Below are 15243 nucleotides of genomic sequence, written 5' to 3'. Positions count from 1 at the left end.
ATAAAGTATATTCCAGACTCGCCTTGGGGCCCTGGTAATCAGTGCTGGTTTTACCCCCAGTCCAACGCCCTTGACTATTATGAAGTAACTTGTAAAATATATTCAGTAAATAACACCCTCAAATACACATATTTGATCAAGTGTCTGTCCACCGAGCAGATGTAAGTGCCAGAATCTGAAAGCCGATGGTCACACGGAAGTCCGATCCTTCGTCATATATAGCGTATCTGTCTCTGCAAGTCGAGTTCTCCTCTCTATTAATTAACTCTATTAATTAACTCGTCCACACAAGAGTCTCTGCAGAAATATTTGATATTCCTGCTGGCGAGAAGGTGAGATGTTCCCTCCCACTGGATCAGTTCCAGGAGGATTCAAAGACACCGCTGGAAATCAGAGTCAGACAGGATGTGACATCATCAACAGAATCCATAACTCGAGCGAGTCAGTCAGACTATCATTCATATTAAATGGCCTCAATTATGAAACACAAGCACATTCTGTTTAAAGCAAGAAACAATTTACAAACATTCTGTCTTGTTATCACAGAATCTTTAGTTACTTGTATCCTAAAGATTAGCAAATGTAAATATGCAGGACAGGACAACTAAAAATCGCCAAATGCTGAAAACACACTCACTTTACACTGTTATAAAAGCTAAAACCTGGGCAAAGTATGCAGTAGGCCAACAGTTTTCGTGGTACGATATTTACTTCTCTCTTTCTGTCTCTTCATCCTCTTGAGACATATGCAGTTATGCAATAGTGACGTGTCGAGATCTTTACTCTCACAAACTCAGACTGTTTCTATGGCGATTAGCAACTTCCCCTCGCTGCAGACAGTGAACATTAGATTTACAGTACATTTAATGCGTGACAGTTCATGAGACAAAATAATAATTTACAGCCTTACACTATTAGACTTTAAAGATTATTTATTCAAGAGTACAATTTAGTGATTTTTCTTTATATACACACTACCATTCAAAAGTTTGGGGTAAAATTTCTTAACACATTAAACTGATCAAAAGTGACAATAACAAAAGAATTGTATTAGAATTTTTTTTTTTTTTTTTTTATAAATGCTGTTCTTTTGAACTTTCTATTCATCAAAGAATCCTGAAAAATAAAATGTATTCCAGTTTCCTCGAAAATCTGAGGCAGCACAACCCGTTTTAAACACTGATAATAATCATAAATGTTTCTTGAGCATTATCATATTAGACTGATTTCTGAAGGATCATGTGACACTGAAGACTGGAGTAATAATGCTGAAAATTCAGCTTTGACCGCAGGAATAAATTACATTTTACAACAGATTCACATAGAAAACAGCTATTTTAATTTGTAATAATATTTTTACAATATTACAGTTTTGATTGTATTTTTCCATCAAATAAACACAGCCTTTGTGAGAATAAGAGACTTCTTGACCCCAACATGTAAGAAAATATGAATATTATTGCGATAAAAAAGGACAAGCTGTTAATGAGGCTTCTGTTGTCAGTCAGTAATTTGATCAATACTGTAATAAATTGACTCTTGAGCAAAACCAGGATTCATTTCTGTGTAGATCTGATCCAGACTCTCTGCTGGAGCAGAATCGATGTAGTTGGCGTCTTTGTCGTGGGTCTGTTGTGTGTTTGTAAGTCTGTGAATATCCTCGACAAAAAAACCTTTCTCCCTTTGAGACCCGGATGAGTTTGAAAGTACGACTGGGCTCATTTTCAGATACTCATCCTGTAAAGAGGACACTTCATATCAGCAGGGAAATCAATGAACTTCATCAGCATCAGTATTAACGCGGTAATACTCGTGAATGTGACATGATAGATTACTGACTTACAACAATGTGATCTGATGTCGTCCTGGTGTGATAAGACACGGAAACTGGAAGGAGAAATGTATTAATTGTCATGATATGTCATGTGTCAGATGTCATGTGGTGAAAATCCAGCTTTTAATGTTGTTTATATGTCTGTGTGGTGTTTTTAATCTGCTTTAAGACAAACCATGTGTAAATTCATAAGTCGACACCATTGCTGAGTGTTTTCTCTTTAAAACTGCAGTGAACCAAAGACAGTCTCAAAAACACGCTTTGAAATCGCTGGTGTTTCTGACGTCACAAACTACCTTGTAACCAATCAGATCAACATGTGATCGTCAACGAGTGGATCTCTGAGCTGAGTGAGTGAGTGGAGGCGGGGCTCATTTGCATATTCATAGAACCATGCATACTAAATGAGGCAAGGGTGTCGAGTTACATTCAAGATATTTCAAGGCATGAAGAATAAATTCAAGGAAAAAACATTCAAATATGTCATTTTGGTGATCAAGGATGAGTTTTAAGAGATAAAATGATTGATTACAGGGGGACTGTGAAGCGTGAGTGAGTGAAGATGGTGTAGAAAAGAGGAAGTCTCCTCTAGCCGACTCACCTGACAGCTTGCAGGAGGAGGCCCATTTAAAAACCTTAAACAGAGCGAATGGACACACAACTAGAAGTGTGCCGACACACACCAGACTCAACACGGTCACAAACCTGAGGGAAGATTCTGTAGAAAGAGGAAACGATCTGACACACCTGATAAAAACACCATTCATTTGTGTGAAAGAAAGAAACAGAGAGAGGAAGAGAGATTGAGAGAAACCCTCACAGATCTCTTCAGGACTGGTGACGATATTAGATAGATAGATAGATAGATAGATAGATAGATAGATAGATAGATAGATAGATAGATAGATAGATAGATAGATAGATAGATAGATAGATAGATAGATGTCAGAATTAAAAAACAAAAGCAAGAGGGAAATATTATTCATTATGCACCATTGAATGAATGAAGGAATGAACAAATAGTTGAAAAAAAGAAAGATTGAACATTAGAAAATTGAAATTGAATGGTGTACTCAGCAAACAGAACAAATGACAGAACAAAGACAGGATGAACGACTGAGTGAAGGAACAAATGATTGAGAGATTGAGCAAACAATCGACAGAATGAACAAATAGTGGAATGAGTGAACGATTGACATAATAGAAATCAGAATGATTGAATGAACGACAAACTACATACAGAAAAACCAACAGACACAATAACCAATAAAAAGAACCAACCACAGAAAACAGAACAAATGACAGTGGACAAACGAGAGACAGGATCCAGAATGAATGAAAGAATGAACCAACCAGACAGTCTGAAAGAAACAAAACGAATGAATGAAAGAGTGAACTGTGCCAAGGACAGACAGAATAATATGAATCACAGAGAGAGAGAGAGATCACCCTGTTCTCTTGTCTCGGCCCAGTTCTGTGCTGTGATGTTTGCAGGACTGTTTGTGCTGCTGACAACCACTAAAACACAACATTTTTTTCATTGTACGAATAGATTTTTGTGTGTGAATAAACAATAAACATTCTTTTCCCGGTTTACTCTCATACCTCTTGGTAATGATGTTGTGGGTCTCTGTGGTTCACCTGTGCAGAGAAAGAACGTGAACGTGAAAGATTCGCTCCTTTAGCATTCAGTCATCCCGGCTAACAGGGAATGTTCCCAGAACTTTACGGAACTTTCTGGCAAGGTTCTCTCGCAGTTAAATGTTCTTCCAGTAACATGTCTGCTCATAATTATATGGTTCTTAATAATGTCCTTAAAGGTGCAGTGTGATTTTTAGCGGCATCTAGTGGTGAGGTTTGCGAATTGCAAACAGCCAGTCACTCACGGCCTATCCCTCCCTTTGCAAACTCGAAGGAGAAGCTATGGTGGCCGACGTAGGATAAAAGATGTCTGAGTCTGAGTCAGCAGAGAGTAGCAAGTCAAGCAATGAGGTTAGTGTTTTACGGTCAATAGTACTAATCAGCTGATTGTCTCACGAACGTAACCAGTACATTTATCCCCACATAGCAAAGCCATAACACGCAACTTTGGCGTCCCTTTGAAAGCCTTTTTCCCTCATAAGACCCTTCCATCGGTGAAAAGCCACACCGATGTTGACCCGTGATTTTAGCCTACGTTTCTCCCTTATTTTTCTGGCTTCAACATACTTTCTCTTCTTCGAAGCAGATTTACCCTCCGTCAGCTCTTGTCCTAAACAATAACTGTGGTCATTAATTTTTCCCGAAAATATGCTGCATCTTTTTCTGCTGCTTCTCATTCAAGTTAGTGACGAAACGCGCTCTGTAGCGCTGTCTGTTCGCTGTCGGCTACGGTAGAAACATGACGTCACAATATATTGACCTTCATACAAGGGGGTGCCCGCGGTTATGTACATATAAATGACTCATTCTAAGGTAATAAAAACATAACGGTTCATTAAGTAAGGTCTTTATACACCACTGAAAACATAGTTATGGATCTTATATTGCATTTCTGTCTACAGATCCTCAGAAATATCACACATTGCACCTTTAAAATTTTTACTTGTTTCAGAATGTTCACTTGTTTTAGAATGTTCACTTGTTTCAGAATGCTCACTTGTTTTAGAATGCTCACTTGTTTCAGAATGCTCACTTGTTTTAGATGTTCCTTTGTTTCAGAATGCTCACTTGTTTTAGAATGTTCCCTTGTTTCAGAATGCTCACTTGTTTCAGATGTTCCCTTGTTTTAGAATACTCAGTTGTTTCAGAATGCTCAGTTGTTTTAGAATGTTCACTTGTTTTAGAATGTTCACTTGTTTCAGAATGCTCACTTGTTTCAGAATGCTCACTTGTTTTAGATGTTCCTTTGTTTCAGAATGCTCAGTTGTTTTAGAATGTTCACAGAATTCACAGTTCCTAGAACTATTGGCTAAAGTACCCGGATGTCGGCGTGTTCGCACCGCAGGAACTAGGAACGATTTTAGTTCTAGGAACTCCATTTGTAGGAACTAATTTAGGTCCAACTTCAGAGTAGGGTCTAAACCAGCACTATAGGAACTACCCGTGACGTTAGTGTACGCTGATTGACCGAACGCACGCGGAACACCAGCACCCGCCATTTTTAAAACAGCTAGAAATAAACACACAGATTATAGCCTATATATTTACTCCATAAACTAACTATACAAACATGGAAAACAGTGATAGATAGGTCTCTAAACCTTTATGCTGAAGAGAAAATCCAACGCTACTTTGAAAATCTGCCCAGCTAGCAACACTGGACATCAACCACATGGCATAGGCTAATAACCTTTTTTCATATACTGTCTACTTTCTATAGCAGTTCTATCTAATAAGATATTAAACAGCACTGTTAGACAGATTGCTAACTAATAAACACAGAGAATGCAAGCATTGTTTGCTCTGGCGTTCTCAGCGCCGCCAAAATAAAGGTCCGTCGCGCCGTCAAAATAAAAGTCACCATGCTTGCGTCACTCCCTTACCCCTCCTACCAGTTCCTATGGCCACTTGGCCAGTGCGAACGCAAACAGCAAAACCTTTGGGGGAGAGTAGTTCCTAGAACTGTTTAGAAGTGGACAGTTCCTAGAACTAAGTTCCTATAACTACTTGGTCGGAAAGCGGCTATTATCAAGACATTCTTAAGTGAACATTCAGACTTAAAGTTCAGCAAAACGTTCTTAGAACATATTTTTGTAAGCTGGGATGTGCGTGAAAAACAGAGCTTATAGATGTTAAAGGACTCTCACCTCTTCTTCTGACAGTTAGTTGTATTTCAGTATCGGGATCAGGCATCAGTTTAACATCCACGCCGAAGGTGTACACGTCAGAATCCTCTGAGATCAGTCCGAAGATGGTGGCGGTAAGAAAGTGCGCAGATGTGTTGTCAAGAAGAGCGAATCTTCCCTGTCTGGTCCACCTGTTGGATTCAGTGGTCTGAACCAGTTTCTCAAAGAAGATTCCATCTGATTTGCCGAAGTACTTGCTGTTTTCCTCGTAGTCCGATGGGTATCCGACATGAAACGTAAAGTCTTCTCCCTCATATCCAATCTTAGTGGATCTATCAGCGCAACTAATGTCCAGCAGACAGACTGGAAACAAAATTAATTAAATGACTAGATTGTGATTTCTGTAATACACTGACAGAAATAAGCAGCAGTCCATAAGCATATTCCCTGTAGTTCATCAAGTGAAACGACAATTAGCAAGTTTGACCATTTGACTAGCAATTAGCAACGACTAGCAGTGACGTGAAGAGTATTGAGCTATTCCGAGCAAGAGCAATGAGTCGCGTCACTACATTAACTGTTTTTGTTCTACAACTTTGTACAGTTTTACAACAAAGCAAACTATTAAAGTAACTCGATTTCAAGCTCGATGTTGAATTAAGCTTCTGTCATATGAAGCCGTTTGATTAATTTAAGTGAATTTGTTCGAATTAGACCGTTCAAAGCAAGAGCTGTTCAACCAAAAGGACTGACTAATTCATTTCAGTCGAAGTAACATTTTACATTTTTAATGTAATATACACATTCATGTTTATTTTATTTTTTATAATTTAATAGGATTTAAGAGTTAATAATAACAGTTAAATACATTTTATTGCAGTGTTTTTCTAGTGGTAGTGATCTGTTTAGATGCTGTAACCCTTAAGATCCTTATTTATGTACGACCAATTATATTAAAAAGAGAATTTTATTAGTAGATTAAGTAGTTTGTCATGTTGCAGATATACTTTTTTTTTAAGCGTTGATTGAACTATAGATCACCAAACTAGAGTTTCAAAGTAGTTTCCCCAATACTGATGTAGATAGTTTTGAATTTATTCTGAGATTAAGATACTGCTGTTTTATTGTAAAGAGATCGCTAAAACTCACCTGTACAGAAACCAAAGACTCTTGCTGTCCACATGCTGAATGGTTTTAACTGCTTTTGTTGGTGTGCAAAGTATAAAACCGCATCTGTCTTTCTGTCTGTCTCTCTCTCACTTCCTTGTTTCTATTTGGGTCCAAAACACAAGACTTTAGCTGTACAAAGGCAGCTCAAGTGAGATTTCTCAATATAATCAACTTCCCTAACTTTTCACCAATATGCAGCCTTCTCTTTTCTGTATAATTGCTTGCACAGGAACAAACATTTAAACATAATGATCAATCAATTTTACACACAAGTATGCTCCAAAAAAATACAAAACAGTTGTAAAAATCTTCAGCAAAGTTGTAATTTCCATAACGTAATATTGTACTTAGTACTTCATTTTAAGTCTTGATTATCTGGCTGGGTTTTTTTATCGGTTTGATTAAGCACATTATGAGTACATTACAAGCACTCAATAACTGTGCAGACTGACACTGCAAAACATTTTCTTCATCAGTATATGTCTTGTTTTCCAGTAGAATCAGTAGAATGTTTATTGCATAGTCTAATCAAACTTGTTTTCAGAGAAACATTGTATGTTTCTTGGATGGCAAGACAAAAATACCAATGCAAAGTGAATTTGAAAAACACAACAGAACATAATAGTACCTTATAATACTTTATTAGGCAGTTACTGCTTCTCCAAACTATACCTGAGACAAATGTGAATGAATTCTGTATTATTTTCAATAAATAACATACCATCTCAAGATAGGTTTTTGCATTCTAATGTTTTTCTGTTCTATATTAAAGTCCCTCTGTAGTCAATAATTAAATTTTAATTTTATAATTTTAACAAACTCACATATTTAAAAGTTTTTTCCTTGAAAACATTTCTTTATGCCTTAAAATAGCTTGAATGTAACTCGACACCCTTGCCTCATTTAGTTTCCATGGATCTATGAATATGCAAATGAGCCCCACCTCCACTCACAGCAGCTCAGAGATCCACTGGTTGACGATCACACGTTGATCTGATTGGTCACAAGGTAGTTTGTGACGTCAGAAACACCAGCGATTTCAAAGTGTGTTTTTGAGACTGTCTTTGGTTCACTGCAGTTTTAAGGAGAAAACACTCAGCAATGGTGTTGACTTATGAATTTACACATGCTTTGTCTTAAAGAATATTAAAAACACCACATAGACATATAAACAACATTAAAAACTTGATTTTCACCACAGGGGGACTTTGACAAAAGGCTGTATCAATATATTCGGTAAACTTAATTTTTATTTTTTTTATTTTGTGAAAACAATACAAAAACTTGTGATGCTGACAGAGGTTGGATTATCGTAGCTGTCAGAGGAATCTAGGGTTTTGATGAGGCTGTTGATGAGGATTCAGTGATCAATAGTGTGATAGATCGCCTCTTCTTGAGCAGAATCCGCTGTTAAACTCTGATACACGTGACTCCGTCTACTGGCGTTCAGTTCTGTGTAGATCTGATCTTGTGTTTGTGCTGAAACAACATCTGTGTAGTAGGAGTCTGTGTCGACCGCTTCTGTGTTTGTGTAATCCAGGTTTATGGGTCTGTAAAATTCCTCTTTATCACGTTGAGCTTTGGATGAGTCTGGAAGCCTTATTCTCTGGTAGTCATCCTATATAAAATAAATAAATATAACATAAATTATAAGCAGATAACGGGTAATATATAATACACCAACCTGGTCACACTAAATGCGCCTCTATAGCACACATTGTGTTTATCGTATAATTTTTTTTATGTGCATATGATATGCATGGGTAGGTTTAGTAGTGGTGTGGGGTATGTATGTATTATAAGTTTGGGTAGGATTAGTGGTTTGGGGTGCCTAATAAAGTGCTTATCATATGCACTCGAAAACTCATTTTCGCATATAAACTGCATGATAAACAAAATGCATATATACACCACCTTCTTAAGAGTCTATGATTGGATCATTATTGCCATGATTATTATGTTTGTAGCATGTTATATGTTTGGCAACAGTTCTTCTAACCCTATATGGAGTGTGGGGTTTTCATTTCTTAAAGGGGTGGTATAATGCCCTTTTCACAAGATGTAAAATAAATCTCAGATGTCCCCAGAGTGTGTATGTGAAGTTTTAGCTCAAAATACCCCACATATATTTTTATATACCATGTTAAAGGGGTCATGAACTGGATTGTTTTATTATTTTATAATGTTTCCTGGGGTGCCCTTATAATGTTAGTATGATTTTTACATCAAAAATTGTCATAATTTATAAATAAAAGCCATTTTTCCAAGCCTGATTTCAGGCTCAGATTTGAACGCTCCGTTTTAAGGGGCGTGTCTGCTGTGAGACTGCAGTGCAATCGCCCACTGCTGTGATTGGCTGACATGCTTGCATATGAAATAGCTAGTATTACATGAACTCTCTCGAAAACTGTTACTACGTTTTTACTATTACAGCTATCGAGATTAACAAATCGTGAAAAGTATCGTTTAAAGCATTATATTTAAATCTATTCCATCACATGAAAGGTTGCAGCATGACGAGCACTGACTGAGCAGATGACAGACAGTCTGTTGATCGCGTGAATAAAGATCTTATCATTGCAACGCAATTTTTGCACTCTCACAAATGCTTACACCAAATCACAATGCAAACACGATGTGAATACACAGTAAGAGCTTCGTTGTGTAGTGTAACAGTGTCATTATTTCGTTTGGTAAGTGTCCAGATAAGCTCTCGCGGCTCGCGCTGTGCTGTTTGATTGACAGCTTGGGCGAATGGAAAGGGATCGTTCTTTGATCGCTTTCTGATTTAATCTAATTTAATAACAGTTTAAAAAGGATTATTTTCATAATACTACGAGAAATTATGTGAAGTTGATCATTTAGTCACTGATGCATAAACAGTATTGAACGATTTTAAGAGAATCTGAACTTGAATAATTACACAGAAACCACTGATCGCAGATCAGGCATTAGAGTACACATGGTTACTTACATGTTGCTGGCAGATCCGTGTCGGGAAATTGTGATTGACTGATTTAATAAAGTTTAACCATGCTGGAATCCGAAGGAAGCTTATGCAGACTGTCTTCTTCCACAACCAGGCACTGCACAATATTTAGTAAACAGCATGTTTATTGGTTTATTGCTTGGAAGTAGCTCGATCCGGTAAGCAATCATCATGTCGTCCTATGTTATTTAGCAATAGCATGTTTGGGCGAATCAGTGGGCGGGGCTAAACAGGCCGTGTTGAAGTAGGCGTTGATCTTCTTTTGTGGAGGCGGTGTTTTATCCTCTTTGACGTCATAGTTCCCCACTTTGAAAAACGAGTCGTTTGCTGAGCCTGATGTCTATAAAAGCTTTTATTGGACTAACAAGGTAGTTTTCAGTTCTGAAACTTACAGGATATTATTATAGTATGATGATCTCTTATATGTCAAAAGCTCAAGTAAATTTTGATTTCTCAGTTCATCACCCCTTTAAAGTTGTCAATTTTTGAGGGTGAGCAAAAACGCAGTTTTTCTGTCTGTCCCTTTAAATGCAAATGAGCTGCTACTCCCGGCACAGGGGGCGGAGCTTCAACAGCTTGTGTGTGTGTTAACAGTTTCGATTACCTCACACAGACATGCACTGAAAATTTCTAAAACATTTAGATTTTATGTTCAAACCGGAGTGAGACAATGATGGAGAGACTCAAGAAGAAGTCACAACATGTAGAATGCAACAGGACATTTCTGAATGGTTAGTTGATGAATTAATGTAGCTGATGTGGAGTTATCTCCTAGTCATTGATTAGCATATTCTGTCTAGATAATCTATAAATTGTGTTCAGGGGGCGGGGTTAATGTAAATATTTGGGGTTGGTGATGTCACTAACCCGGGAGGAATATTGTGTAGTCCCTACCAGCCGTTTGTTGTAGTCCTTAAAAAGTGATTTCTTTAAAAGCAAATACAGTTGGGAGAACAAGTATTTGCTACACTGCCGATTTTGCAGGTTTTCATACAAAGCATGTAGAAGTCTGTCATTTTTATCATAGGTACACTTCAACTGTGAGTGACGGAATCTAAAACAAAAATCCAGAAAATCACAATGTATGATTTTTAAGTAATTCATTTGCATTTTATTGCATGACATAAGTATTTGATACATCAGAAAAGCAGAACTTAATATTTGGTACAGAAACCTTTGTTTGCAATTACAGAGATCATACATTTCCTGTAGTTCTTGACCAGTTTTGCACACACTGCAGCAGGGATTTTGGCCCACTCCTCCATACAGACCTTCTCCAGATCCTTCAGGTTTCAGGGCTGTCGCTGGGCAACACAGACTTTCAGCTCCCTCCAAAGATTTTCTATTGGGTTCAGGTCTGGAGACTGGCTAGGCCACTCCAGGACCTTGAGATGCTTCTTACGGAGCCACTCCTTAGTTGCCCTGGCTGTGTGTTCGGGTCGTTGTCATGCTGGAAGACCCAGCCACGACCCATCTTCAATGTTCTTACTGAGGGAAGGAGGTTGTTGGCCAAGATCTCGCGATACATGGCCCCATCCATCCTCCCCTCAATACGGTGCAGTCGTCCTGTCCCCTTTGCAGAAAAGCATCCCCAAAGAATGATGTTTCCACCTCCATGCTTCACGGTTGGGATGGTGTTCTTGGGGTTGTACTCATCCTTCATCTTCCTCCAAACACGGCGAGTGGAGTTTAGACCAAAAATATATTTGTCTATATTTGCCAATATTTGTCTCATCAGACCACATGACCTTATCCCATTCCTCCTCTGGATCATCCAGATGGTCATTGGCAAACTTCAGACAGGCCTGGACATGCGCTGGCTTGAGCAGGGGGACCTTGCGTGTGCTGCAGGATTTTAATCCATGACGGCATAGTGTGTTACTAATGGTTTTCTTTGAGACTGTGGTCCCAGCTGTCTTCAGGTCATTGACCAGGTCCTGCCGTGTAGTTCTGGGATGATCCCTCACCTTCCTCATGATCATTGATGCCCCACAAGGTGAGATCTTGCATGGTGCCCCAGACTGAGGGAGATTGACAATCATCTTGAACTTCTTCCATTTTCTAATAATTGCGCCAACAGTTGTTGCCTTCTCACCAAGCTGCTTGCCTATTGTCCTGTAGCCCATCCCAGCCTTGTGCAGGTCTACAATTTTATCCCTGATGTCCTTACACAGCTCTCTGGTCTTGGCCATTGTGGAGAGGTTGGAGTCTGTTTGATTGAGTGTGTGGAGAGGTGTCTTTTATACAGGTAACAAGTTCAAACATGTGCAGTTAATACAGGTAATGAGTGGAGAACAGGAGGGCTTCTTAAAGAAAAACTAACAGGTCTGTGAGAGCCGGAATTCTTACTGGTTGGTAGGTGATCAAATACTTATGTCATGCAATAAAATGAAAAATTAATTATTTAAAAATCATATAATGTGATTTTCTGGATTTTTGTTTTAGATTCCATCACTCACAGTTGAAGAGTACCTATGATAAAAATTGCAGACTTCTACATGCCTTGTAAGTAGGAAAACCTGTAAAATCGGCAGTGTATCAAATACTTGTTCTCCCCACTATCTCCCTTTGCTTTAAACTTTGAGCGTTGTAACTTTTCAGATGTTGTTTATGCTCAAACAGCAACATTACACACTAACTAAAGTTAGAAAAGTGAAATCATAATCAACCACCCCTTTAAAACAATCATGTCCAGGATTACAATGTAAAGATTCATCAGGCTCAAATTGTGAAAGAATGGTTTGGAGGAGCATGAAGAATCATTTTCACAAATTAATCGGTTCCTCTGAGTAATAATAGTGTCTCAATAATTCTAAAATAAAACTGATGTTAAAAAAACATGAAAAACATAAAAACATTATTAATTATCAATGAGATTTGCTGTCATCACCTGAACTGGGTTTGATATTGTCCTTCGGTGAGGAGCAGAACCTGATAAGAACATAACGATTTAATTATCGGTTTATCAGAACCTCAACAGAAGATGTTTTGAAGAAAAAGACATGTTCTGTTAGTGCTGTAGTCTCACCTGAGTTACTGCGACTGCTGTGTTTCAGGACTTGAAACAGACCAAACAGAAACACGAAAAGCAGAGCGCAAACACACATCAAAGCCACCATCATCATGAACCTGGAGTAAGATTCTGTTGATGCAAACCCACAATGAGTTGTCTGAAAAAAGCAAAACCACATGTGTGTGAGTGTGTGTGTGTGTGTGAGTGTGTGAGTGTCTGTTTGTTTCGTAACCTCACCGCCAGGTTCTTCCGGGAACAGGTCTGTGGTTTGTTCTTGTGGATCCCCTGCACAGAAAACAAAAGTGAAAGGACTATAGTTCATCATCTATATCAAAACCTCAGCTGGCATTAATTCACCACACATTTGAGTGAATTCAGTTCTCACAGTGACTCATTATGAGACGTGTAAGAGGAAGACGACGCTGTATCACATCCCATCTGAAACCAATGTGAGTCTCAGTGGCACCTCAGAAATCCCTGTAACTGTTGAACGGTCGTGTTTCTCAGCGCAAATGATGCCGAACAGATTGAGATTGCATTAATAATCAATCGGGTTGATAACAAATATACAATAAATGGATGTTTTTTGTAATCAAGATATTAGGTGTCACAGTCTGTGTGACGAATCTGTATATTTCATGTCCTCATGGCTCAATTTACATGAGCTCTTAAAAACCACAGGCACAGTGAAAAATAACTTTTTAAAATAGTTGTACATGGAGCTTGAATGTATTTTTTCCACAACAGTTAAACGTTTGATGTTTAGACAAATTAAGATGTTTAAGTCAAGTCAAGTCGCCTTCATTTATATAGCACTTTTAACAATATAGATTGTTTCAAAGCAGCTTTACAGTGATAATAGGAGATTACAGTAACAGAGATTGTTTGGCTTTACAGCAGCTCTAGAATAAAGTTACTGTCCAGCTAAAGTTAGTTTTGATTGATTCACTTCCGTTGCAAAGATCATTGGTTATTAACTTAGGGGCCGCTTACACGACACCGTTCTAACAGAAAACCCTTCTCATCACATCAACTGCTCGTATATATTAAGGATATTCATTAGGACGGATAGTCTTCAGCTGTTGTGAATCTCACCTTTGCTGACTGTTACCCAGATCTCAGAGATAAAGTCAGGCAGGAGATCGATATCTACACCACACCAGTACTTCCCCGAGTCTTCTGGAGCCAGTCTAGAGACGAGAGCCGTGAGAACATGAGCGCTGGTGTCGTCCAGAAGAGCCAGTCTCCCTCGTTCAGACCTCGTGTCTCGATGGGCCGTGTGAACACACTGAGGATCTCTCGGAGAAAACCAGCCGCTCGTCTGACAGAAGAACTTGCTGTTATTCTCGTATGTTTCAGGGTATCTGCAGGAGACTGAGATGTTGCTTCCCACAGATCCAGTGACGGTAAGAGCCAGTGAGTTATTCATCAGCCACAGCGCTGACAGAACAAGCACTGCTGACAGAGGCAGATTCAGAGTTATTAGGCTGAATTGTGGTGTTTATCAATGACACTGAAGAGTAAAAAGTGCAATTCTTACTTATTTAGTGTTAGGACAGATATCATACCTGAGAAACTGATGGAGGAGACGGTTCTCATGACTGTCCACTTGAACATCAACTCCCACTACCTGTTCTCACACTACATACTAGATAGATATTGTGTGTGTGTGTGTGTGTGTGTTTATAGAGTTACACTTCCCTAATGCACATGGATAAACACAAACACAGTGTCAGAAGTATGATCTGAAAAACAGCTCCCTCTTCAGGACAGTGGAGGTAAAGTCTGGCCATCCTCAATGTTACACCATCCATCCATCATATTGGTGCCTGGTTCTTTTATATAAGGGAATGAAATTACATGTTACTGCCCATAAATTCATAAATTCATCCATCCATCATTCACCCATGCATAATATTGGTACTGGATTATTTTACAACCCCAATAGAAAGATTGTGACTTTTTGTAAAATGCAATAAAAACAAGAATCTCTGATTTGTTAATTATCTTTCATTTTTATTTAACTGACTTTTTTTTTTTTTTTTTACTGAACAACTTGTGTATTTTGTAAATATAAACAAATGTTTATTTTGATGGCTGTTACACACTCCAAAAAAGTTAAATGATTATAGAATGTCCAAGTTAATCTAATTTGAAACAGTTCACAACAAACAGGTGAGCTGATAAATGGGGAAGTGTCGTGATTGAGTGTAAAATGGGCATCTCAATCATTATGTAACGTGTGAAAGGATGAGGCCAGGGCGAATGCAAATGCTCACACAGATTTAATAATAAAAGGCAAAACATAAATAATCCAATTAAACCAGGAACATACATTTTTGTTTCCAGCCAATTCATGACATCTTGCCAGAATCTTTTTATCACTGCACAAGAGAAAAACAAATGTTCAGTAGTTTTGACCATGGTGACTAATGTGACAACACAGAAGAATGTAAATCAAACACAGGAA

General features: G+C 38.3%; 2 protein-coding genes across 3 annotated transcripts; both read right to left on the bottom strand.

Annotated features, from left to right (window-relative positions):
- Nucleotides 1-1075: 1075 nt before the first annotated feature.
- Nucleotides 1076-6880, bottom strand: LOC311286492 (uncharacterized protein). The gene is made up of 7 exons (XM_084402709.1): nucleotides 6751-6880; nucleotides 5623-5964; nucleotides 3440-3475; nucleotides 3284-3352; nucleotides 2436-2552; nucleotides 1844-1887; nucleotides 1076-1737 (listed from the first exon to the last, which is right to left on the bottom strand). The coding sequence occupies exons 1-7, from the start codon at nucleotides 6782-6784 to the stop codon at nucleotides 1501-1503; spliced, it is 879 nt and encodes a 292-aa protein (XP_084258835.1). The 5' UTR covers nucleotides 6785-6880; the 3' UTR covers nucleotides 1076-1500.
- Nucleotides 6881-7569: 689 nt separating this feature from the next.
- On the bottom strand, nucleotides 7570-14398 carry LOC311284025 (uncharacterized protein). 2 transcript variants are annotated; one of them, XM_084398846.1, is made up of 6 exons: nucleotides 14342-14398; nucleotides 13869-14228; nucleotides 13011-13058; nucleotides 12789-12902; nucleotides 12651-12691; nucleotides 7570-8389 (listed from the first exon to the last, which is right to left on the bottom strand). In XM_084398846.1, exons 1-6 carry the CDS (start codon nucleotides 14388-14390, stop codon nucleotides 8132-8134), a joined length of 870 nt encoding a protein of 289 aa, XP_084254972.1. In that variant the 5' UTR covers nucleotides 14391-14398; the 3' UTR covers nucleotides 7570-8131. The 2 variants fall into 2 exon arrangements, with proteins under 2 accessions (XP_084254972.1, XP_084254971.1); XM_084398845.1 differs by having other exon boundaries at nucleotides 13869-14231; nucleotides 14342-14395.
- Nucleotides 14399-15243: the final 845 nt, after the last annotated feature.

This window comes from Rutilus rutilus (assembly GCF_951802725.1).
Source record: "Rutilus rutilus genome assembly, chromosome: 2".
NCBI lineage: Eukaryota > Metazoa > Chordata > Actinopteri > Cypriniformes > Leuciscidae > Rutilus > Rutilus rutilus.
This window is presented reverse-complemented; position numbering and strand designations above follow the sequence as displayed.